Source organism: Syngnathoides biaculeatus, chromosome 17 (assembly GCF_019802595.1).
Source record: "Syngnathoides biaculeatus isolate LvHL_M chromosome 17, ASM1980259v1, whole genome shotgun sequence".
Lineage (NCBI taxonomy): Eukaryota > Metazoa > Chordata > Actinopteri > Syngnathiformes > Syngnathidae > Syngnathoides > Syngnathoides biaculeatus.
In genome coordinates this window covers 10,208,456-10,234,909 of record NC_084656.1, presented here as the reverse complement: position 1 = coordinate 10,234,909, position 26,454 = coordinate 10,208,456, and the positions used below count along the sequence as shown (strand labels likewise).

The following is a 26,454-nucleotide window of genomic DNA, read 5'->3' as shown; positions in this document are numbered from 1 at the left end:
ACAACTGAGGAAACTATTGGCAAGTGCCTTTTCTGTCTCTTTATGTCAACCTATTTTCAGACACTTGAAACTTACATTCTGATTTCTCATAGACATCTAATACTATTAGTCATACCATATTTTCTGAACAAAAACATGGGCTATGTTTTCTCTGACTACCATTGACTTCTACCATCCCAGAAAAGTGGTCCCGTCTGTATTCAGCAGACTCTTATTTGATCAAAAAGATGAGACAAATAGTTACATGGATGTTTAAAGATTACGTTATTGTTGGGGAGATAACAATATACCCAAGTTAAGATTCGATTTGTACCTCAATTTCTGACTCACAATTCGATCCTGCATGGCAATTCTTGGGAGTATTTTTATTTCCATGAATTAAAATATTTTTTAAAATATTAGAATTACAATAACCACTGATATATTCATCCATTTTCTGTACCGCTTATCCTCACTAGGGTCAATGGCATGCAGGAGTCTATCCTAGCTCTCTTTGGGGAAAGGTGGGGCACAAGGTGAACTGGTCGCCAACAAATCGCAGGGCACATATACACAACTATTCACACATACATGCAATTTAAGAGTCTCCACTCAACCTACCATGCATGTTTTTGGGATATGGGAGAAAACCAGAGTACTGTGTGTGGAGAAAATCAGTGCAGGCACAATAAGAACATGCAAAATTCATACAGGGAAGGGCGGATTTCATGTGCTAACCATCCATCCATCCATCCATTTTCTGAGCCACTTATCCTCAAAAGGGTCACGGGAGTGCTGGTGTCTATCCCAGCTATCATCGGGGAGGTGGCCCCCTGAACTGCTTTGCCAGCCAATTGCAAGGGAACAAGCCCGGGTCTTGTCAACGAAGTTATCGCTCCCATAATGTTGACCTTGAAGTGCTTGGAGCATTTGCAAGCGCAGGATTACTTGCACTCCAAGTACTAGTCATGTTTCCTCCTCTCCGCTTCACATAGTTGAACTAAAATTAGCAGTAGCTACAGTTTTGATCACTCAGGTCAGATGATCGTTACTAGAAAAAGTGGTCTCAACATCCCATTGGGAGAGTTTGTGAAAGAATTGCACCTTTAATCTTAATTGTTTTAAATTAACCTCAAATAAGCCTCTATATATATATATATTTATTTTTTTTTTTACGTATTTGGTGGTATTTGCCAAAAAAGATATTTTTTTTGTGCTCAGGCGAAAGCCCTAATGCTAACGTATTGCTTTGCCAAGGAACTGTGTAGAACTGCAGGGAGAAACCGTGATACTCGGGGCTAAACAGTGATGACATACAGTATGTAGAACTTTCTCGTAATGCGATTTTGTTGGTGCTTGGAGTAGGGGTTACTTCCTCGACTCCTTTGGCCACTAACTCTTTATGGGTTCCCGCTCTCAAAGGTGGAAAAGCTGGAGTGACTGGTAAGCTCATTTGTGAAGAAGTGGGTTGGGCTTTCCAGGTGCTTCAGCAGCATTGGGCTCTCCAGAAAAAGGATGTTACATCTGCCCATTACCAATCCAGCATAGGAGTACAAGTGCGCCAGAGTCAGATGGGAAATGATGCTTTTGGATCCGCTTGTAGCCCAGACAGCCCCCATCCTGGCCACTGGGAGGAAGTGGACTCCACTGGCTGTAGCTGAACAGGAAAAGGCAGCAGTCAGGCACAACAACATTGTTGGCCGAGGGCAGCAGGGGAGGAGTGGCGTTGGGCTTGGGGCTAGCAGACTTGTTTGGAGCAAAGCCACGATTGCTGAGAGGCTCAAGATAGTGGCCCATGAGGTACGCTGGGAAGAGGAAACAAAAAGGGGTGCCCAAGCTGTGTTGCAGGCCAGGCAAGCAAAGTGGTTGGAGGCAAGGAAGATCACCTGGAAAGAGCTGTGGGAGATGGAGGCATTCAGGGCAAGCTTTACCGTCAGAGCTGTATCATCATCATTATCATCTTGCCTTGTCCCACAAACCTAAACCAATGGTATGCCGAAGACCACAAGTGTCTGTTATGCCCAAGTCCTGTAACACTCAAGCACATCCTGGTTGGATGCAAGAGCAGCCTTACTCAAGGCCGTTACAGCTACAACCCAGTGCTGAAGTGTCTCGCTGGTGTTCTGGATAACCAGCGGATGAGGGTGAACACACTTCCACCCTTGTCAGCCAAGTAGCAACCAAGGCTGTTTGTTCAGAAGGGGTAGAGTCAAACCAGCCACACCAACAAGCCACCAGACAGCGGACAGCAGGGCAGTGCACGAGACTGAGCTGCTGGCAGACCTGGACAAGAGGCTCTGCTTTCCAGTTGAGATGGCAGCTACCAACCCTACGACATGATCTTGTGCTTTGGTCTGTCTTCTCTTGAGCTCACCGACACCATTGAGCTCACAGTGCCCTGGGAGGAGGATGTCGAGGAGGCGTACGAGCAGAAGAGGCTGAGATTTGCAGGACTTGTGGCCGAAGTGCAACAGCGAGGCTGGAGAGCAGAGGTATACCCAGTGGAAAGTGCATCACTAAAGGCTACAGAGGGTTTATAGCCTTCTCAACATCCAGGCTACTCAAGAGACATGGGAGTCAGAGTGAAGCCTCACTGGGAGGCAGTCAGAGGGACGCATGGATTTACTGCTGAACCCTCTCGAGGGTGTCGGTCTATCAGTGAAAAACACGATGATGGAAGGAACCCCACTTGATAACCCATAGGGTGCCATCACTTAACTGAAAATCCCACAGATACTGATTGTAGCCTAAAGTATGTATGACTAAAGAGATATAGTAACAGCGAGTACTACATAAAATATTGTGGCACTTTTATATGACAGGTACCTTGAAAAATGGTACAATTATATGTTAAGTGTTTTTTTTCCTGCTGTGGTCCCATAAAAAAACAAATAAAACAAAATTTAAGCAGCAAAAAAATAAAACATTTGCTCAAGTCTTGTTAAACACAGAAGCTCCATTTTTGTTTCTATTGCTATTACAATTTATCTATTTACCATCACTGGTACCTTTCTGTGGTAGCATTACAAATTAAGCTAAAGGAACACCAAAACAGTTGGAGAGAGGAGGGAAGTTCACAACACAATGACTTTAGCGGTTCCACTGTATTTCCCACAGATCTTGGGTATTGATGTAATAGCGAATTGTAGCTTGTACCTGTAGAACAACACAGGCTTATGAAGTGTTCTCTGTGGCACACCAAAAGCTTGTCCCCTTATCTGTTGTACTCACCAGCCAAGAAACAAAAAGCAAACAAGCCAGCATAAGACACATTTGACACCTTTTATTTCACCTCCCTACCCATCTACTGAACAATTTTTTCATTACAAGCCATTTATTTACATTTCTTTTCCCATATATACAAATATCTTTACAAGTTTACAGGCATAAAATTGGCCCAGTTGGCATAATGGGATGCAACACAGTGAACCTACCATTGAAAAAAAAAAAAAAAAATAAAAAAAGTACACCACTTAATTGACATTCCAATTGGGAATGTCTGCTTCTTCTCCGAGTGTTGCCACATTCAAAAGTTAGAGCTCAGAGAAAAGGCCACGATGTTAGTCAGGCAATGCGAAGGGAATCCAGCTGAGAATGACAAGCAGGGTTAGTTGTTTTTAGGGCAGGGGGCATCACTCACCCAGGGCCAGACAGAAGAGTAGGAAGCCCTCATGGGTCTGAAGGCCCCATGCCTGATCCTTCAGCAAGGGGGGCAACAGCCTCACCTCCGCCTGGCCTGCATCCATGCAGGGCTTTGTGGAGGAAGAGGAAGAGGAAGCAGTGAAAGTAGAGGAGGGGAAAACAGACGAAGAGGCTGTGAAGAAGGTAGGTGGTGGTGGGGAGAAAGGGGGGAAAGGAAAATTGAGGAACATATAAAATAAGAGATGTGCACAAGAAATCAGATGGATGCTGGAAAAACAGCAATAAAGGGTAAAAAAGAAAGACAAATATCACAGTCCTGCAAATAGTGGCCCACCGTTTTGTTACATAAAATATGTCAAATAACAGTGGTGTTTAATTTACGTCTAAAAGCTCTCTCCCTCCTTTTAAATACTCCGCTGAGAACATGTTTACATATTGAAGTAAGTCTAATAACAGTTATTCTCCTGTTTTGGTTAGCATCAGAATGCAAACCTTGGCAATCAGTGAATGTTTAGAAACAGTGTTTTCTATCAAATATAATCATTACAGGCAAACTCCCCCCCAAAACAGACAATTTATATGACATCCTGTTTACAGTATATCAGTTTTAGTATTTGCTACTGTTTTGCTTACCAACATAGTTCAAAAGGGAACAGCGGTTCCTGTGTCAAAAAAAGAGCCAACAAACTGAGAACCCCGCTAACTTACCCTTTATTTTATTTTTTGTATTTGTTCTTTTTTTAAACAACAGTTTACAGTATTTGAGGGAAGTATTTGTGGAGTGGGGGGGGCCACAATTTGAGGAAATTTGAGGGTTACTTATAAACATGTTTCAGATTGTGGATAAAGAGTGAATGATTCAGAACAAGTTATATCAGTGAAGGAACAACAATATGGCAGGAAAAAAAATGTGCCCAACACATTTCCATTCGATATAACCTTAGAACCTCCTCCCCCCTTCCACGTTATGTACTCCACAGAACAAAGCCAAGCAACAAAATGCTAAGCAAAATCTTCCCTGAGAATTGTTGTCCATAATTGTCTCAGTTCACTGGCCCAAAAAGCAGACAAAAAATTTAAAAAATTACTTACTCAGCCTGTACAAAGAAAACAGTCCAATTTGGAAGACATCCACTTAACTTACCAATTTGGTAAACAATGTTTCCAATTTGGAATTTAGGAATGATCTTTTCTTGCTGGACTTATGCTACAACTCTGTACACACATACCGATAATTGGGACAAATTACAGCCTTTTTATAATTCTTGCAATTAGTCAGCAAAGGCCTAATAATCAAATGTCTCTGAAAGACTGTCCCTGAGCGATTACCCTGTAGTGGAGGACGTAAACAGGGATCTTTCCTCCCGATTGCTCAAGACAACCGACAGTCGAACATGTTCAACCTATAAAATATTTAAAATCACACCTCATTAAGCCACTGACACTGACATCAAAATGAACGATAGTCGATTAACTGTTGGCGGACGCAAACTGAGAAGGAATTTGTTTTGTTTGTTTAACGTGTTTTATGAGACATTCATCACAATAAAAATGAAAAGGAGAAGAGTTTGTAAGCACAAAAGCAGTTACCGATTGAGAACATTTAGCCCACCATTTTCAATTTGTTTTTCCTTCTACTACTGTTGATGGCACAATGCTAACTCTCCCAGGTCAGTCTTGGTTCTATGACAGACATTAATTAGTAAGAGTTAGTAAGTTGCTGTATGTGGTGTGATAGAGTCATCTGGAGTTTACAACACGCTAAGCGCACACGGTGATTTTTTTTTTTTCTTGTCCTGTTGGGGCCTGTCATCTTGAAATTGGGATAAGCTGTAGAAAAAAAAATTGGTCGTGTTTACTAAGGGTGCAAAATTTCTGGACTTCTGAAATATTTTACTTCCCAAGGTAATTAATGGGTAGAGACCATGAATTTACAAAAATGAAGGTCGGGTCTTTATCGGGAACTTGAAAACTTTATATATGAAAACAGAAAATATATTTAACACAACTGACTAAAATGAACAGTGCACCATGGCACGAGGTTTTCATTTGTGAAACATCGCTAGGTCTTTATTTTTTCACTTTGTGTTGTGAGCTAACTTCTGAGTTGTGAGTAAATTTCAGATGTGGCACTATGTGAGAGATGAAAGCACTGAGCAGTTAAGGTACTGTAACGCAATCGCTTGTGCGCAAGGATAGCTGCTGTATCTATTCTGCTTAGATGAGTTTTTATGGCATATATTATTTTATCAATGCTTGCCACGTCAATTCCTGTGGAAAGTTTTGAATTTGGATTTGGATCTTAAATTCCGATGGAAACTTAGTGGAAATTTTCCACCCCTTTGCAACCCTCATGTATAACCCGCCTAAGAGTACACAGCAGCCTCCTGGACTTAAAAAGGGAAAAGAGAACTTGTGCCGCCTTCCATTTTGTTTCTAGCAATAAGGCTCGTCAGCATCGGCAAACTGGATGGACTGAGAGTCGCAGTCCACATCGAAGGGCTTCTGTGGGGATGGACTTTCGTCACCAAAGCCATGCGAGGGTACGCGCCCGTTGCCGCATTCGGGTTCTGTCTCATAGCCGGTATCACGCAGTGCGCGCAGGTTTTGACTGCTGTTCTGCACAGGCTGCACCGTTGCAGCATCTTTATCTGACACAGCAGATGCGTCAATGAGACCGGCTTCGCAAGCGCTGTACTCAGGTCGGGTGGCGACGCTCTTCTTGTGCGTGCCCAACAGGGCCGCCCGCAAACGCAGGCACGGTGCCGGGAGGTACTGCATGTGGCAGTTGTACGCCACGGCGGCCAAAAAGAGCAAGAAGAAGAGCAGGAAGAGGAAGAGGAGGGCTGTGGTGTTGCTGCGCTCCAAGTACTCCGCCTCTGGCGTGGCACTCTCTGGGGGCGTGTGGTGATCAGACGGCTGCTCGGTGCTGCCGCTTGGGGTTAGTGACAAGCGTGGCGAGGATGAGAGCTGCACGGTGGCGGTGAAACTGGGGGCTGATGCAAGCGGTCGGTCTGCCTCAACTTTACCTTCCATGCTGTGCGTGAACTCCCGGTTCTGGAAGGTGCTTTCGCCATCCGGGACGTCCAGAGTTAAGACGAATCCTGCCAGAAGGCGAGTGAAGTTATTCCCACTAGCGAACTCCACGGACCAGCATTCGTAACGGCCCTGGTCCTCAGCGGCCACACTATAGATGAGCAGGCCGTTGTCTCGGATGAAGTGAAAGTGCGAGGCCTCGGTGAGGAGTGAGCCGTTGGATCTCCACATCACCTGCGCTCTGTTGGAGCGCACCAGGCACGGGAGCTCAGCGGAGCTTCCGGGCTTCACCGAAACACGCTCGTAGTCCTTCAGGGGCACAATGGGAGCTACATAGCCAAAGAGAAAGTGACAGTCCTTCAACACACCATCGTCACAATAATGCTCCGGAGGAGAATTTAGCCCCCTTTCATGTTCATTTTAAGTTTTAGTTCTTTTATAACATTTCAACAAACAGCATAACCTAATCCACTACGTTTTGACTCAAGACATAATAAATCAATTCTACAGAATACAATTGTTCAATGGTTAATTAGTTCATTCGAAACATGACTTTATTCCTGTAACTTTTTTCCATAAATAAATCTCACAATACTGTACTTGTAATTTTGTTTTAAAATTTTCAAATCATTATAACTATTGTACGACTTATTGTAATTTACTCTTCAATCAAACCAAATATCAGTATTATTCTAAATTTACTTGTATTTTAAAACAAAAAATTACTTTTTGTAACTTTAGGGCTTTCTAGTTCAAAGATTACAACTCTATTCTACCTTTTCTTTTAACCTAAATATATTGACTATAATGGAAAAACACCCCCCTATGACTTATCACTGTAGAATCACTCCAATTTACCCTACACAAAGTAGGGTAAATATACAAATATTTTCCTTATTGAAAAATAAAACTTTATTCTCATACTATATTATTTCCTGAACAAACCAACTTTGTTCTAATCACTCTCGTTGACACCATCCATTATTTTACATTGTTTTTCCTTCTTCAGACCACAAACCAGTACCAAATGGGTTCAAGACATTGATTAATCAACAATGAATTCCACACAACCCACATAATTTTTTCACAATCTTTGATGTCTTTTCTTATGTGTTTCATGGTACCTTACCTGTTGGACATTTGCCTGCATCACCACTTAGGCTTTGAATTAGCATCCTGGAAAAAAACGAGATTTTATTAAAACAATCAGCGCAAATGTTGAAATGACAGAATACAGCACAGTTGACAGAGAGTGACGGTCAAAGTGAACGTTGTGTTTGAATCACCTGAGCTCCTGACTGGGCATGTCGGAGATCTTGACGCAGTGAGCAGTGCGAGGGTCCCAGGCGCAGTATGGGTCTCGGGCAAGTATGCAGTCATCACAGGACTGGTACTTGCTACAGAAGGCCGTGGGCGACTGAACCACACCTGTGTCAGAACCAGCGTACAGGGAGTGCGTCTGTGGGGGAGGAGGGGAGGATTTATATCCTCAGATGCAGACGAGGATAGAACTCATTTTTTCCCCTTACGTCAAAAGATGGCATCAATATTTGGGGGAAGATGTCAGTCTACAACAGAATACTGACCTTGGAGGACAACACCAGTTTCTTAATGGGCTGGTTGTTCTTCAGAAGCTGGATTTCCTCAACCATGTGGACCTCTCCTGTGAGGACCACTGACTTGTGCAGGACCCCCTTATCTAAAGTGATGGAATAGTGCATAGCATGTCTGCCTCACAATCTTCATTTGAACCTCCTGTGTGGAGTTTGCATGTTCTCCCCATGCTAGTGTAGATGATTATAATAAAAGCATTACATATGGACTTTAACTGTTTTGTGTTTCGTACCCGTTCCAGTGAAAATTACATCGTGGATGGTCCCGTCAAGGGCGCAGACTCGCTCCACGACCACCTGCGTGTAGTTGATATCCTTGGTGATGAGACGGGGCCTGTTGCCGATGGGCAGGACGGGGTCCTCCAACAGGGGGTGGTCCTTGACGAACTGCAGCGTCTTGTCGGGCAGCTGCAGCGAGCTGTTGATGTTTTGTTGCCGCATGTGGCTGTTGATACACTTGCAAAGCAAAGAGATTTTTTAAAATCAGGGAGCCAGCGCTGTCAACATAAACACATGTACACCCACAACTCGGTCTTCTACACGGAGGCAACCAATCACAAGAAAGGCCAAATAGGGACAAAGCAGATACAAAATTAGGTCAAACAGATGTAGATGTCAAAGTTGCCTTTTCTGGAGTCTCGTACGGCAAAACCAAGGTGTTTCTTTCAAATAAAATGGCTATTTTATACTTAAGTCCATTTTAGCCACTCTGTGAGGTCTAAATAGCTGAAATATGGGACCTTTAAAACAATTGGGTACTGTTTTAAATTGTGTCTGTAACAACAGATATAGGTGATGTGTGAACTTACTGCTCCAGGGCGTGGCGAGGGACTAACACCGTTGTACCGGACCCATTTGGTGTGGGACTGCTCCACAGTGGCCTTCTGCATGTACTTGCCCTTCGAGAAGACCTCATCCACAGCAGACATGTTGTAAGCACACACTGCCGATAGACCAACATTTCCCCTTTGGAGACAAAATGTAGGCTAAAATTATACCACAACATCACATAATAGACACTGCAAAAACATTAAAAAAAAAAAAAAAAAAGCAATAAGTTGATTCATGCAAAATCATCTGCTCTTAGAACACAAATTTTACTTGGCTAGGTTTCTAAAAACAAGTAAATGAAGCCAGCATAAAAAAAAAAAAAAAAAAAAAACGATTTCTTAAAACTAGGCTTTACATGATCAGGATTTTTGGGGCCATTCACCGATCACTGAGCTAAAACTGAAAAACGGTCATCGATCCAATAACAAGCTGGAGCAATAAGTCCATATAAATGACCAGAGGTAATTTACTGACTATACTTGTGGAGTTGTTCAGAACAAAGTAATGGTATTTTATTAGATGGCAGTATGTACATACAGGAATTCATGTATCTACTTTTTTGTGATAATTTTGTTTGTTGGTGTGCCATGAGATTTTTCAACTGTAAAGTATGTGCCTTGGCTCCAAAAAAGGTGGAATGCGCCACTCTGGTCAGATCATGTGTGTTCAAAAGAACGACAGCATGTTTATACACCACGAGTGCTAGCACTAGCTTGCTAGGTTAAGAAATGTTTTGTTGATGGCTTGCGAGCCATATCGCATTAAAAGCACATGAACATAACTCAAGCAAGCCTTATACAAAGTCCTCTCCTGTTCTGAACACCGGTGACCACGAACACATGATTTCTCTGCATTTTCTTCTTATAATACAATTGGCGCAATCGACTCGTGTTGTTATCCCCACTCTAACGAGTGTATTTGGTTGCATTAGAGTTGTCCACATAAAACCCACTGATTGTAAAAAACAGGATGGTGTGGTATTGCAGTAGATTTTATTGCAGTAGTCTGATGTAGTGCAACTGTGAATGCGCAAATTTGTCGTGTCACCACATAAACCCACTGATTGTAAAAAACAGGATGGGGTGGTATTGCAGTAGATTTTATTGCAGTAGTCTGATGGAGTGCAATTGTGAATGCGCAAATTTGTCGTGACGTGTATGGCTCTCAACTGTTTTCTCTCTCTCTTGGACCAGTTTTTTTTTTTACTAACTTTATTGCCCATCAGATATTTACAGTTCTACGTCAAAAGACCTGGAAAAAAAAATGTATGAATACTGCTATATTAAATAAAGTAACTATTGGATTCAGACACGATTCCACGCGAAGTAAATGTCTTTCTCGGAGCCTATCATTGACGTTATTGATCAGATCGGCAAACTATGACATCAAGAGCGTTCTGCCAATCAATAAAAAATGCCAAATAACTTTTCCTGTTTTGCCTCTGCTATGTCATCAATTGCCAAGTAGTTCTACGTGCTTTATTTCTGTTGTATTTATTGTTTTCCACACTTAATTTTGACTGAATGTTAAAATGCTTTTTAGACTATTGGCTGGATAGTCATTCAGTTTTATGACCAATTAATTCACATTACATGATATCCTGATTTAGTGGTAAGCTTCCCTGCATCGTAATCAAGAGGTTTTTGGTGGAAATCTAGAGTCTAGCTTGAATGTTCTCACCATGTTCGTGTGTTTTTCTCTGTATACTCCTGGTTCCTCCCACATTCCAAGAACATGGATAATAAATTGTCCATACTATGTGTAAATGTGAATGTCTGTTTGTCAGCTGGTCCATGATCATACTGAGGATAACTGCTATATTAATTGGATGGATGAATGATGTGCCAAGGAAATAACTATTAACTAACTATTATAACTGACCACTGTGAGGTGAAGGCCCCATAGATGACAGTGTCCTTCAAACGCGTGCCCTTCAGGATGAAGACGTCGTGCACCACGTTGAAGACAAAGTTGAGTTCAGGCATGGAGCACACCAGCTTGGCTTTCAGGAAGGATGTCCACTTCTTCTGCAGTGTCCTCTGTCCACCCTGGTCACCCTGTGTTGACAAAGACCAGCAGAGATAAGCTGGTTAGATTGAAGGAATGGCGTCAACAAGGCTGTGAAGAATGAGGTTCCCACCTTACAAACGCGTGCCACCCTTGGAATGAGTAGATTGCCGAAAAACTCGTACTCCACTGAAACCTCTGTGAAGAAGTAGTAGATTTTGTCGTCCTCACCATCTACAGGGTTCTCCCCTTCCCTGATGACGTCCGCGAAAACAAAAGTGGGTTCTGCGTAGAACGTGAAGGGAGGTGGGCTTATAGAAATAGTAATGGTACATGGACTGTCCCAGACACCTGGAGACTATAAACCTGGCAACACTGCTTCCCGAATACATCAAAATGTGTGCTTCACTAAACTAACATCATATGAGCATGACATCTTAGCTCAGCAAGAGTCAGAGGATTACTTCTCTGGGAATGGGATTTATTTTTTCTTCTATTTTGCAATGTTTACACGAAATATATGAAGTGGCCTAAACATACATTAAGTATATAAGTATATACTCACACACACACACACACACACACACACACACACACACACACACACACACACACACACACACACACACAAGAAATCGGGATAGCTCATCATTTGAAGTTTCACTGTTTTCAGGTGACTCACCATTGAGCCATGATGTGGAGTACTCTGTCCTCAGTAGGTACGAAGATGGAGAGTATCTAGAAATAATGGGCTCACTACCCAAGAAGTTATAAGCAGTCCCAGAGTATAGTTCTCCATCTGATGAAAAAAAATAATTAAGACCTCTCAATTCCTGTGGGATGAGTAAAATGAAATGATGATAATGAAAAGTTCTTTTAAGTAGTAATGGCCTTAACTCACCAACCATGACAGTGGTGAAGCTTTGCGAGGGATCGAAGGAGCACTTCCCCCTGCCATCTTCTGCTCGACCCTCTAATGAAAAATCAGCCAAAGTCTGCAAAAAACAATTTCAAGATGCATAAAATGCCTAATTTTTAGGGGTCATGCTTAAAACCTCTACCAACTGCTTTTAACCAGCATGACCAAAACATTTTCTGAGTTCATGAGTATTGGAGAACCCAAAATGTATTTGGCCTAAGATAAATAAGACTAAGTCTAGAAACATTATTGATGTAAAAATGGAAACAAAATAAATAGGTAAAAGATTCCAATCATAAATTAAATTTAAGCCAAAATTAAATCCACAAGCTGTAGTGAACCGACACTCCCACCTACCTTTTTATTGCAAATCCGCTAAAGGATCAAACTTTGACTCGACGTCGCGCCCTCGTTAGACATCACATTTGCAAAAGGTTGGCAATGCAGTTACATTCATTTGTTTTGTTTACTTGTTTCCAATCAGGGCTCATTTGAACAGATTCCCTAGTTGGAGTTTCCCGCGTCCTGTTCGGATAGACATGTCCACACAATGTTGACTCAATTGGTATAACTAGTATTGTTGTTTTTTTTTCCCAACGTGACAACTGAGGAGATGTGTTGGGGAGCTGTAAAATACAGTTATCTTTAGGACATATACACGAGAAAAAATTGGTGCGCTTTCAGGCCTATTGCAGCCCACCCCCCCAAAAAAAGGTAAGTATTTCATCAGAAGAATATAGTAAAATTGTAGTAAAGAACTCACCAAATAATCACATTGTGGTTGAAAGGCATGTGTCCCACAGACATAGAGCCGCTGGTCGTCGACCACCTGCAGCACTCGAATGTAGTTCAAACAGTCGGTCTGGAGACCAACAGAGATCAATTACTTGCAATATTTTCCATATTGAAGTCACTAAAGTGGTGTCATATTTTACGAGTTTATTTTGGTCCTTATTCAAGTCCATGATTAAATTTACGTGCTCGTATATCACATCAATGGAGGCCCCGTAGCTCAGTGGTTAGAGCACTGGTTTGGTAAACCAGGGGTTGTGGGTTCGTATCCCACTGGGGCCTCCACTCCCTGAGAAGGGTTGCATCAGGAAGGGCATCCGGCGTAAAAATTGTGCCAAACATATGTGCATTCATCTGAGATGACACGCTGTGGCGACCCCGAAAGGACAAGCCGAAAGAAGAAGTATATCACATCAATCTTCCCCGGTGAAATGTATTTAAATACCATAATTTTGTTCAATCCAATCCAAAATACACCACCATTTTTTTGTTTTTAATTGAAAATTTTTTAAAATGTATAAAAACATAACAGAGAATGGTTTAATACAGTGCTACACAGTGAGACAAACATCAAATGCATGCGTGAAGCTAAACTAAACTCCCAATGGCCCCTCACTAAACTATATACCTGATCAACTACCTGACTTATCCAATGTTGTGCTCTTTGAGGGGAGCCGCCACGTGTAAGTATTACTGCCTGATTGATTAACAGACACCTCCACCACGACTGCAAACAGCACTTAGACACCAAATTGACGCAACAACTGCAGCAAAGATATTTGTTTCACTTCTCTCTAGCGAAGGCGTAACTGAAGCTCACTCATACCAGGCACGCTTGCAAAACACATACACAAAAATTGATCAAGCAATGGGTCATAAATCAAAAAATTTTAATGGTGGGGCTTGCGTAAGTAGGGTAGGGCATTGTTTAAATTTGAGTAATTCTGGTCCCAATTCCAGTTCCTTATTTTAATTCCTGTTCCTAAAGATCCTCAATACCGATTATTTAAGGTGGCTGAGTCAAAGAAGTTAAAATGGTTTAAATAAAGTGGTGATTGTCATACTCGGTCGGGACTTACGTAGGTTCGGCACTAATTCAAGAATAATTATTGAGGGGAGCGCGTGACGTTACACAAAGAAAACGAGAGAAACAACTCGTAAATCAAGCCTCGCCTTCTTTTCCTTCATACGGCGGTTCACAAACGGCTATACAGATACACATACAGATTCTGCACACAAGTGTGATACGTAACACGAAAATAGGAAACTGTCAATGACGAATTCGTCTTTGGGTTATAATATATTATATTATGTGGCTTCTCGGTCTTCCTCTGACTCTGGAAAGATCTCGCGCTAATATCAATGGTTTCTCCGTCGATATGCATGTAAATCCCATTGAAATACCGCTCGCTGAAATACTTGAAGCCCTGCTGTCTGCTTTTCAACGATATTTCACTGTTAGCTAAGAATGCGAGTGAGAAATCAGCCAGTAAATCGGACAGTTTCGCTCTAGTCTTTTCTTCCTGCGCCGCCATTTTTGCTAATTGTTTTTCTGAGGTGAGCACACGTGGGGTGACGTAACTTCAGGAGGCGTGGTTAAGTGCCCTGTACAGAGGGGTCAATTGACAAGAGTTGACTTCATTGAAACTGGTTAGTATAGGCTGAGGCTCGGAGCACGTCAGACACTCCACAAAGTGAAACCCTTTTGTGCACAATATAATCTTATTCCATGTGTTGCACTCGGGCAACTGGTCATTAAATTTAACAAGGTTAAGACATTTTTTTTTGCCGCCGTTGGGCACAAGCACATCATCGTGCACATTCTTATTCATTGGTTTATGGCACTTCTCTGTTGGTTTTCACCTCTTCTTCGAGGCTGTTGGACTAGGCATCGAAACTGGGAACGGAAAAGTTTTTATTTGAACGATCTCGTGAGAACCAGAATGTTAGTCTTGGTTCCAACCTGTACTCGATCGTCAATGCCCAATCCTACAAGCAAGTCAAGGCAACACAGAACAAACCACAATTGTCTCTCTCACCTCTCTTGATTTTCCTTTGAGTGTGCACATGTCTATGGGGGTCTCGCCAACTTGCCACAGAACCTTGAACAAAGGATTCACAATTAACTCGTTTCTTAATTTTAACAATTTCCTTTCGGCTTTACACAATCAGGATTTTTTTGAGGCCGCTCACTAATCAGCAGGTTTAAAAAAATTACAGCCAATCACAATGTCTGTTTGTTCATTCACTGAATATACTTGTATACTGTATACAGCACTTTCAAAATTATTCTCTATTCAGGCCATGTATTCTAATCAGTTAGCTCAAACCAACATTACATGATGACAGAAATAATGGGTGCTAACAGATGAAAAAAACAAAGGCATGAAAAACCTGAAAAAAAAGCATTTATAGAGCTGTCTCGGAACACACAGCCGGAAAATATTTTTGATTGTGACATAAGTAAAATAATCTGGAACAGTGAAGAGTTCAGTATAGCGAAATACACATTTTTTTTTTTTCGAGCACAAAAACATTTATCCACACCGCTAAATTAAATGTACAAATTTAGGAATGGAATTAAAGTTACCTTATTTTTGGATTTTTGGCCTGGACATCACTTTTGGTGAGCCGCCGAGTAATATTCAGATGTACGGATGGTGAATACATGTGAGTTAGCTCCAGCTTCACAGCCAATGACAATGTCAACCCCCCCCATCACCCAAAAAAACCTCAACCCCCATCCATCTATCCATCCATCCATCCATCCATCCATTTTCCACCACTTTTCCAAGGTCAGATCCTGAGGACTAACTCTTTTTTTAATGATGTCATTAATCGGATCGGTGAATTATGACATGAAACCCAATAAACTGATTACCATAAAATGCTAATAATCGCCCGATACCAATTAAGCCGATCAGATCGACGTAAAGACTAATTTCCTTCATACCTTGTTGTTTCGTATGGTCACATTCTTCTTGCTCAGCTCAAAGATGGCCTCCCGGGCACCCACGTAGAGGGCGTCACGTTCGTCGCTAAGCAGTAGTGTGGAGTAATTGAAGATGTCTGGCTCTGAGAACTCCAACAGCTCCAAATCTGAGAATAGGAAACAATGCAATGAAAGAATGCAAAAAAGTATTGTGTTTTGCATTTCCTTTGTCTTTTTGTGTGTCACCACCACAGAAGAATAGCAAAGTGGAAAATGCATGACCATTTTCTCTTTCATCCAGGTCAATCAATCGATCCCGACTGGACTGTTCTGGCTGTCTTGTAAGATGTTGGCTCTTTCATCCGAGCAGGCTTCATCAGTGCATGCAACAACACTAGTTAGGACACCACTAGCATTTTTTTTTTGTCCAATGATTTATATTAGTACTAAAGTAGTAGTAGTAGTAGTAGTAAAATTTAGCGGCATGGTTGAGCAGCTGGTAAAGTGTTGGCCTCACAGTTCTGAGGACCCGGTTTCGATCCTGGCCCCGCCTGTGTGGAATTTGCATGTTCTCCCCGTGCCTGTGTGGGTTTTCTCCAGGTACTCCGGTTTCCTCCCACATCGCAAAAACATGAAACATGAATTGGACACTCTAAATTGCTCCATCGGTGTGATTGTGAGTGTTGCTGTTTGTCACTATGTGCTCTGCAATTTGCTAGTAACTAGCTCAGGAAGTACCCCGCCTCCTGCCCGTTGACCGCTGGGATAGGCTTCAGCACTCCCCGTGACCCTCATAAGGATAAGTGGCAAAGAAAATGGATCAATTAGTATTTATCCACCAAGTTGGAGACATGTCCCAAAATCCAAATGGTATCATTCATTTAGAATACAAAACGGCAGTCCTCAAGATGCTTTGCAGAAGCCACTGTCTGCCAACAAGAGTCCTTGGGTGGAAACTTTTTAATTAATATTCCAGTGAGTTGTAAAAGATTATGGTGCTGCCACAAGAAGCTGTACTTTTCTTCGTTATTCCTTAGAGTCAGAATTATTGAGTCTCTTTCCAGGCTACTCAGTTCAGAATGGCCAAGTCCACTTCAAACATTACCTGTACAATTGATGAACTTTTTCAAGTGCTCGTGTGAAAGTTTTAATTTAGATGAGTTCTAATACTGTCGGAAAAACATATCCTAAAAGGTCACAGCCGCGTAATACACTGTATTCTCCCTGTATTCTCACATTCAATACAATGCAGAGATGGAATCAAAACAGCTTTTCTCTGAGCAGGAAACAAAAAAATGGCAGTCTGACAAGTCTCTGACCAATATATCACAATGAAAAAAGATCGAGCATGTTTTCTTTGTCAGTACTAGACCACGGTCGTCATGCTCTTGCTGCCAACATAGGTTTTCAACAAGATAAACAGTAATTTCCAGGGAATTACACACAGGGCCATCAATTAAAACATGATGATGTAGGGCGGACACTGAGAAGGGCTACTATGCACACTGTGCAAATGCTTCACACTTCAACTGCCTTCCATTGTGTCTTTTCAAGACATTGGGGCTGACGAGGCACTACCAGACTCTGCTTGCTCATGAAAATGTGACTCAAGTCGCATGCATACACACAATCACAGAGTGTGAAGCACTTGTTTTAGCGCCAATGGTGCCGGCATTCTCCAGCCCGTACAATGTGATGCATGCAAGTCTTGGTTCTGACGTCCGGGTGGCATTAGTCATGCCAGGTGCAACCAGGTTCAGGTTGCGGCTGCCGTGACATAATCAGCTACCATTCTGAGATAGTCTTGCTGACTTACTGTGTAAAAGAGTGATGGCATTAAAGCGAAGGAAGAATCTTTACAGTCAACCTTTTCTGTTTGGACAGTAGTGTGTTGGACTTCTGTACATATGCACTCTAAAGGCTAAAATTAGTGGTAAGACTGACAATAGATTCAGAAGTCTACATTTTGTTTACAAAGATTTTATTTAGATAAGCACAGGAGCTAGGCGTGTGCACCAACTACACCATCAGTCAATCTTTGAAAGTAATCAGACTTGACATTTTTCAATTAGACGTGTCAACAAAATCATTAGAATACGGAAAAAAAGTCACAACATTATGTGAAAGATCTATATTACAGAATGTCATGAGCATTATCAATATGTAGGGTTGGGCATCGAGAATTCATCATTCCTAGGAATCAGGACTAACACAGTTCTTGCAGAATCATTCAAACTTGAAAATTTCAGTTTCCATTTTCAACGCCTTGTCCTCCACATCCACATTAGTTCAAAAACCAATGAACACGCACGAAGACTTACCTGTGCCCAACGGCGGCAAACAAAAGTATTTCTTAATTTTGGTTCAAATTAATGACCAGACGCTTCGATGCAACACTTGGAATAAGATTATATTGTGCAAAGGAGGCTTTCACGATGTGTAGCCTGTAACCTGCTCCAAGCCTCAGCCTACACTATATGGAGCTTCAGTGAAGTCATCTCTCACTCTGTAAGTTGGGTGAGTGAAATAATGTCTATGCCAACATTGAGAAAGCTAACCAGGGAAATGGTTGGTTGCACTTTGACACTGAGGGCTTTTAGCATTTTTATTCGTCTTCAAACCAACGCAAGAGTTGATGAACATTGATCTAAAATTTTGTTTCAAACTCCCACCTCCAGCAGAACTTCAACATCCTGGGGAAGTGGGGGACATCAAATCAAAGTGGACCATATTCTGCACCTCCATCAGTGAAATTAGTGTCTGGGGTCTTTGTTTCACAAAAACAAAGTTGAAAAGTTGAGTTTTTTTTTTTTTAAACCGAGAACTCAAACTAGAACATTACAAAAATGCTGCTTTTGGCAGCCGGAGTTATCCAAAATTTTTGGGTCCTAACAACCAGTGACAATCTTTTGAGGTTAAAAAAAAAAAAAAAAAAAACTCCAAGACGCAATTTACATTCTTGACATCAATTGTCTGTCACATTCTTTTTGGTGTGGACCGAAGAGCTACGCAAATGTAAATTTCCCACTCTGCCTCAACATCCCATCGGAAATTGTATTCTTTTTTTCCTGGTAATATAGAAATGGCAATTGATATAAGTGTATAGTATATATAAAGAAGTCACCTTGGTGTCTCCAGGAAGTTCGAGGTATAGCATGGGGTCCCTGGGTGGACACCTCCAGGAGCAGCCCCAGGAACACACCCAGCATGCCAAACCCCATGTTGGACTCTGACAACTTTGGAACGGTGAAGTTTCCTCTGAAACACACAGTGGTCAGAATGAGGCAAACGCAACCTTGAGCCAAATTATACTTCACAATTTAGACTAGATGAACAAGAAAAAGGAAGGAGAATTGCTCACAGGTCTATGTTGTCACGGAACCATGACCAAAAATGGGAAGATAAGGCAAACACTTCCCTCATACTGAAAGCGTAGCATGACTAATTCAGGCATGTGATTTGACATTGAAAAAAGACTGAAAAATAGCCTAAGAAAAACTGCCTAAAAGGTGAAAAATACAACTTGACAAGGTTTAATATATATATATATATATATATATATATATATATATATATATATATAATATATATATATATCAAAGTACCATGGTTCAAATCCCAACCCAGCGTGTGTGGAGTTTGCATGTTCTCCCCATGCCGTGGATTTTCTCCGGGCACTCCGGTTTCCTCCCACATCCCCAAAACATGCATTATTTAGACTCTAAATTTTAGAGATTCTAAATATGCCCCTAGGTGTGATTGTTAGTGAGACTGGTGTCTGTCTCCATGTGCCCTGAAATTGGCTGGCAACCTGTTCAGGGTGTACCATGCCTCCTGACAGCTGGGATTGGCTCCAGTACTCCCGTGATCCTCGTGAGGATAAGAAGCTCAGAAAATGGATGGATGGATATGTATGTACAGATACACGCACACATGCACACGGGATGGTGAAAAACAGATGTCAAATAAAGCCATTTTAACAGGAAAGTCACAATGCTCCAAGATTATTATAACACCAGGACTAAACTCTTATGACTCATTAAAAGGACATTTAAATTCGCAAAAAGTCCAAATTTGTCAATTTTCAGAAAGATGCATTACTAGTGTTTTCAAATCCAGATTTAAAAAAAAAAAATTCTCATGCATTTTAGAGTACTTCCACTTTTCAGTGATATTTCTTGCGCTTTTTCAAACATTTTTATTGATGTATTTGAATGGTTTTAATCATGTAAAGGGCATTGCCTTACCTATGTATGTATGAAATACACTATACAAATGTTCTTTGCAGAAAAAAAAATGTTTTGGGAAAATTGTGATGATACAATAATAATTAAATTTCAAATAACTTAAGTGAAAGACTATTTTTTCTGACACTATTTAATGGTCATTACTTAACAGATGACCGCAAATACAACTTGGTTGTTTGGGGTCGTCTGAAAATCTAACAGGGTGTGGGGGGACTTTAAAGATTAAGCAGAAATATTAAAACAAAGCTCTAAATCTCTTACCAATCTCACTTGTGCCGCATGCATAGCAAAGGTCAGTTTTGCCTTGGAATGGGTGCACAACAGGCTTTGCACAATCAGGACTTTTGGGGCCGATCAACAATCACAGACAGAAACAGAAACAACTGATCACCGATCCGATCACAAGATAGAGCAATGTGTCTATTTAGATGACTTGTTAATTTACTGCATATACTTGAATGCCTAATTGCTAAAAATAATGCAAAAACTACATTTACAATAAATGTCGTGTCTTTGTTCATGTGAAGAATCGTGACAGACAGAACAAATGAATTGTTTTTTTTAGATGCAGGATGTACAGACATTAATGTACGTAATTGTTGTGACATTTTTGTTTGTTGGTGTGCCGTGAGATTTTTCAATTGTCAAATAACCAACCGTAACCATAAAAGCTGCACAACTCGAGTTTTGTGAGTTCATGCTACAACCTAGCAGAGCTTACTTTTTCCACACTGTTGATGGTTCACTTGTATTGACGCAAGTACGTATCAACACATAATATTGTGACCCATATACAGAGCGTAGGTCATTTACGTCTTCACAAAGTGATGGTTAAATGATAGAGAAAAGCGAGTTATTCTTGTTTTTCCACAACATCCTGAAAAGATACCATCAGCAAACGGCTGAGTCAGAACCATGAAAGTAGCAGTAACAGGTTTCTGCATGTCTTGTGAGAAAAGGATGCATAGATTTTAGCCACTGATTGATACAAACCTTTTTAGCGACAAACACGTCTTAAAGCAATATGCATGGCACGCCAGGGGTTGGCAATTTCACTTTGTAACACAAGACTGGTCATTTAAATACACTTTCATCACGGTTACTGTTAGGCACCGTATCAATACAGGAATTGTCGAACAAAAGCTGTACTGTACAATACCCTTTCACAATAATACAAGTAGAATTTTTTAGGGTAATTGCAAGTTTCAATGCAAAATGTAAAGATTGTCATTACCAAACTCCCTAAAAATATTGATGTGAAGCCATACCCACCTCCGTTTTAACAAAAATATTTTCAGTTCTTAGTGCAGCTCAACGTTAAAGGTATTTATATCAATACAATACATCAGTTTAGAGAACAGTTTTCACGATACAAAACAGGGAAACAACACAAGGGTAAGATTGCTGAAAATTAATAAAGACCATAACAATTTCACCATTTATCTTTGTACAAATGTTTGAGTTCTCAGGCTCTTGAAACCTGCTTTTGAAATGTGTTTAGACAAATGTTGAAATGGGAACAACCTGTGATTTAAAAAAAAAAAAAATTTGACCTGTTCCCAAAAGATCTTGACAAATATGTTATCTGGTTTCAAAATGCTGTTTTTACATAAAAACAACAGCCTGAAGTAACACAGTTTAATCCATTTAACTTTAAACATTCTAATTTTTTGCAGTTTGTGTTAAAAATATTAAATGGCATCTTGAAGCCGATGGTCAATTAAAAATTAAATCCATAAAAGAGAAACCATGTTAGGGTTTTTTTTTGTTTTGTTTTAGCAAACAAGAACAAATATGCGAGTGTCTCTTGCGATCAAAAAGTACCATGTTCCTATGTTTTCACTGTTTCCATTTAGACAAAATATATTTAGACGAAGCTAAGGTCTTTGGGCCAATGTTTACAAACAAATGTTTGTGTTTTCAGGTATTTAATAGACCAAAACAAATGTTGAATGAAAAATGATTTTAAAAAAATTACATGTTGATGTTTTGCCTGCAAATGTTAGGATTTTCAGCCTCCAAAACAAATTATATACCTGCGATGGAATCAAACAGTTTGTCACATGAAAACTGCCATTTAGATAAAAATGCAAACATTGCCATCATTTTTTTCCTCGCATACGCTTGTTATATTAGACTTAGAATTGGAAAAATCAAGAAAAAAAATCTATTTTCTCTCGTAACCCAAAACGATCATAGATGCCAAATCCAAATATAGGTTAGTCATTACTTTTAATACCAGGGGTGTTGATGGGGGAGTATAGAGAATCATTTGTGTTGGAAAAGTGGTGGGGGTGGGGCTTTTTAATTGATTATTGATTCTCAAGTAAATGAAAACAAATTGCCTGGAGTGTTTCAATCTCCCAAACATTGTGATGACCAACTAAAGTGGTCTCTTTTAAGGGATGCAAATGGGGGTTTGCTACAACTACACAAGGACCAATTGTTTACTCAAGATGGCTTTCACTCACTCCACTGCCAGCCAACCCCCCACCCCACACACACCTCCATCCCTCCACATCAAGACTGCAGAGTAGAAAACAATGAACAGAGAGCAAGGAGCCGTCATAGTTCGGCTTAGCAGTGAGTTTCACCACATCGCACTAGTAATCATTCTATAAAATTGTTTGTCTAAAAAAAGAATGGAAATATAAAGCTACATGGTAAATCATAAACTTTCTCCTGCTTGTGAATTCCTAGCCAGTTGTAGCTAGCGTTCAGGATGTCCCCCATTTAGGTCAGGGCTTAACAAAAGCCTATTGGAGGGGTCATTGGGTTACAGTAGCAGAAAGAGAAAAACTGGCAGCCACCCTGTTCCGACTGACAGATTTAGAGGTGCTGCCATACCAGGCCTAGATATTCAAGACGGTTACCATGCTGGCAAGCCTCTTTGAGCCCTTTGTGTTGCCTTCTCAGCTCCTTGGGCTGTACAAGGGGGCAGACACCCGCTTTGGGCCGCGGGGTTCCCAGTAACATGATGGTGATCGAGCACTGATGTTGGCTGGTGGCCCACTTGGGGCAGAGAGAATTGAGGAAGGAGCATTTGCCCATCTCCTCACACAACAACTTTGGGTGTACAATTTAGGATTTCCCAGGAAGACATTACAACTTTAGGCCCACAATAAGTGATTATCGTCGTAGGAATGTCAGTGTTTAAAAGAACGAGGTTGAGTAACATTTAATCATTAAATGCATTGTGCATTCATATCCACAGGTGCAGAAAATACAAGTATGATTATTGTTAGTTGTTTTTCTACCAAGAGGTGAAGTTGGTACATTAAAGTACTTCATTAAAGGAACACTGTCCAAACTAATAGGAATGGAAGTACACAATAAAAGTTAGTAGATGAGGGTTCAGTGTTTTCTTTTAATGCCAGAGTTATCCACAGATTTCACCAAGAAACATCTATAAATTGGAAAAGCATTATCGAAACTCCTCTCTCACTCAGACATTCCAATGAGCTCGGCTGGAAAAGTGACAGCCAATCGGCGTTTGCCACGCCTGCAGTGCTTGCTGTTCTGACCCACCATTGATCGATGGATACATTGCTGGATACATTTCACTGAACAGAGAACGTCCCCTATCTGGCATTTTGTGGCAGATTTTTTGGAAAAATAATGACAAACAAAAAAAAACGAAAATAGCATGACGTACAATGTTCAAGTCTGTGCGCTTGAGCCAGAATACACCCCGCCAGCACTTGACGTGTTGGAAAAGGAGCGTGGCACTAACAACAAACAATAATCCCAATTTATGGACCGCAGAGATTTGATGCTTTTTTTGAGGAGTTGGTTTAGATATAGAGATTATACAGCAAGCATGGCCAGACTTTTTTTTTACCCCAAGTTGTACTTTTCAAGCAGCCAGCCTCTCATGATCAACCAGCGGCGAGGGTTGCACACACGGATCACGGTAAATAGTAACCGGGAAGTGTTGTGTGCTACAATGTTCAACTATTTGAGCCAGAATACACACAGCTGGCACTTGACGTGTTGGAAAAGGGGCGTGGCACTAACGCCAAACAATAATCCCATTATATGGACCGCAGAGATTTGATGCTTTTTTGAGGAGTTTGTTTAGATGTAGAGATTATACAGGAAGCGTGGCCAGAGTTTTTCTTTTTTTTTAACCCAAGTTTTACTTTTCAAGTAGCCAGCCTCTCATGATCGACTAGTGGCGGGGTGGGGGTTGCACGCGTGGATCACCATAAATAGTAACCGGGAAGTGTTGTGTGCTAAGAGGCAACAAAGCGAGTATAACAGCGAGTCGATGCTGCTTGTTATTAATAATCCCACCATTGAGCAAACAACAAAAATAACAATGTACAACGTTCAAGTGTTTGAGCCAGAATACACACAGGCGGAACTGGATGTTTTGGGAGGGGTGTGGTGCTGATGACGAACAATAACTGTCCCATTATATGAACCTCGGGGATTTGATGCTTTTCTGAGGATTTGGTTTAGATGTAAAGAAAATACAGTAGGCGTGGCCAGACTTTTTTTTTTTTACCCAAAGTTGCACTTTTCAAGCAGCCAGCCTCTCACGATCAACTGGGGGAGGGTGTGGGATGCCACATTTTCTTTTTAAAATGTATGGACGAGCCAGCTCATTTGGTGTCCAAAAAAGGTTGAAAAAAAAAAGTAAGTGTACTGAAATATTTCTAATGAAAGAAATCATACTCTGGCAGCAAAGCAGGGCAACTAGTGAAAGCGTCCGCCACACAGTTCTGAGAACCCGGGTTTAAATCCCGTGAAGTTTTAATGTTTTCCTCATGCCTTCATGGTTTTTTTCCAGGCGCTCTGCATTCCTCCCACGTCCAAAAAGCATGCATTATTTGGAGACTTTAAATTGCCTTTAGGTGTGATCATGACTGTGAATGGTTGTTTGTTTCTATGTTCTCTTCGAATGGTTGGCAATAACAAACACCATATTCAAACATAAGGGTGTCCACATGTGCAACTGGTATCAGGACACACAAGGTCGCAGTTCAATGATCGACTTTGCGGTCATGTCATCACCAGCAACATGTCTTGGAGACTCGGATGAAGAGAAGAGCGGAGCTGTTAACTCGAAATCACCTGGAAGTTGCTGGGCTGTCCTGGTTGACATGCTTCTACAACATCATATGGACATCTGGGACAGTTGCCTCTGGATTGGCGGTCTGCGGTGGCGGCCCCCCTTTTTAAGAAAGTGGACCACAGCGTGTGTTCAGGAAAATCACACTCCTCTATCTCCTTGTTAATCCCTATTCAGGAGTGTTGGAGAATGGTGCATGGGATTTCATGGGATCTCTTAGAGATAAAACCAATCTTATTTTGTTAAAGAAACAAAAACTATAATTTTATGGTTGTATATCACCACATCTAGCTGTTGTTGGCCAATGGGAAACATGTACCTTCAATTTGGGTGTTTTTCAAACTATAATAACCAAAACAAGTTGTATTCATGTCAGTAATTATTAAAAAAAAATTTTATCACACTGAGCACCTTGGATACAGGCATACATGCCGCTTCATAATTTTTAAGTTCCATGTATGTCACTTGTTTCTCATACCCCTCTCTGGTCCCATTTAAAGAAGGTATCCCAGGGAAATGTTTGCCACACATTTAGACATTCACTGAGCTGAATCTTAAAAAATACTTTTTCTTCTGTAATTTCCACACAACTTACACGGTGTCATACCTGACTGTGGTTCAAAGTTGTTGTTGTTGGTTTTTTTTTGTGTGTGTGTGGAACAGTGTTGTCTCAAAGATCAGTTGTCCCGTCCCACAATACAAGATGGTGTCTTCCCACACTTCGAATGAAATGCAGATAAGACCCTGGGCATCCGGAGAGCTGAGTGGTGAAGGCGGGTGCGACAGAATTGGACATTCACCGGCTGCCAACCTCTCAAGAGTTTTCGCTGGCTCGTGCATCAATGAGTCAACACTAATGACACTGAGAGGAACTACTTTGTCTTCTTCTTCTTCATGACAACAAACTGCAAGTCATTTTATTCCCACACGGGGAGGAGGGGTTTTTTTTTTTTTGGTCTCTTCAATGAAGCATAAGCCATTTTATTGAAAACAGATCAATAATTTTGAGAAAATGTTTAATAAAAAAGGACTTTAAAACACATTGACCTCCTTCTCATTTTGTTAAAATTGTGACTGTTTTGTCACAAAAATACTCATTAACGAGTTGCAATTTTTGAACCAGATTGCAATCCAAAGAATCAAAGTCGAATCAAATTATAAGGTTCTTAATACCCATCACTATGTTGTATTAAAGTTTTTTTTTTTTTTTTTTTTAAATCTCACAGTCTGGTCTGTTTTAGTTTTTTTTTTTTTATGTATTTTGACAAAATAGATGCATTAGCAAGATCAAATCCAACAATTTTAGGAGCAGGATTTGAAAGATCAACAGTGAATCACACATGGCTTTCCTCGCTCAGTCTGAGCCAAGTGGGTGCTCA

General features: G+C 40.9%; 1 protein-coding gene across 7 annotated transcripts in view; it reads right to left on the bottom strand.

The window, feature by feature from the left end:
- Positions 1–3,228: 3,228 nt before the first annotated feature.
- Positions 3,229–26,454, bottom strand: part of sema4d (sema domain, immunoglobulin domain (Ig), transmembrane domain (TM) and short cytoplasmic domain, (semaphorin) 4D) — a 58,825-nt gene continuing 35,599 nt past the window's right edge. For 6 of the 7 annotated variants that reach the window (XM_061800821.1, XM_061800822.1, XM_061800823.1 and 3 more), the window contains 14 exons: positions 18,876–19,009; positions 15,773–15,918; positions 14,859–14,921; positions 12,791–12,889; positions 12,010–12,103; positions 11,791–11,907; positions 11,242–11,393; positions 10,983–11,158; positions 9,080–9,236; positions 8,504–8,726; positions 8,244–8,356; positions 7,944–8,116; positions 7,787–7,833; positions 3,655–6,986 (listed from right to left, as the gene is read on the bottom strand). In XM_061800821.1, coding sequence (XP_061656805.1) covers positions 6,058–6,986; positions 7,787–7,833; positions 7,944–8,116; positions 8,244–8,356; positions 8,504–8,726; positions 9,080–9,236; positions 10,983–11,158; positions 11,242–11,393; positions 11,791–11,907; positions 12,010–12,103; positions 12,791–12,889; positions 14,859–14,921; positions 15,773–15,918; positions 18,876–19,009 — 2,623 coding nt within the window. In that variant the 3' untranslated portion in view covers positions 3,655–6,057. Of the gene's footprint in view, positions 6,987–7,786; positions 7,834–7,943; positions 8,117–8,243; positions 8,357–8,503; positions 8,727–9,079; positions 9,237–10,982; positions 11,159–11,241; positions 11,394–11,790; positions 11,908–12,009; positions 12,104–12,790; positions 12,890–14,858; positions 14,922–15,772; positions 15,919–18,875; positions 19,010–26,454 lie in introns of all 7 variants that reach the window. The other variant, XM_061800825.1, reaches the window with a different exon arrangement.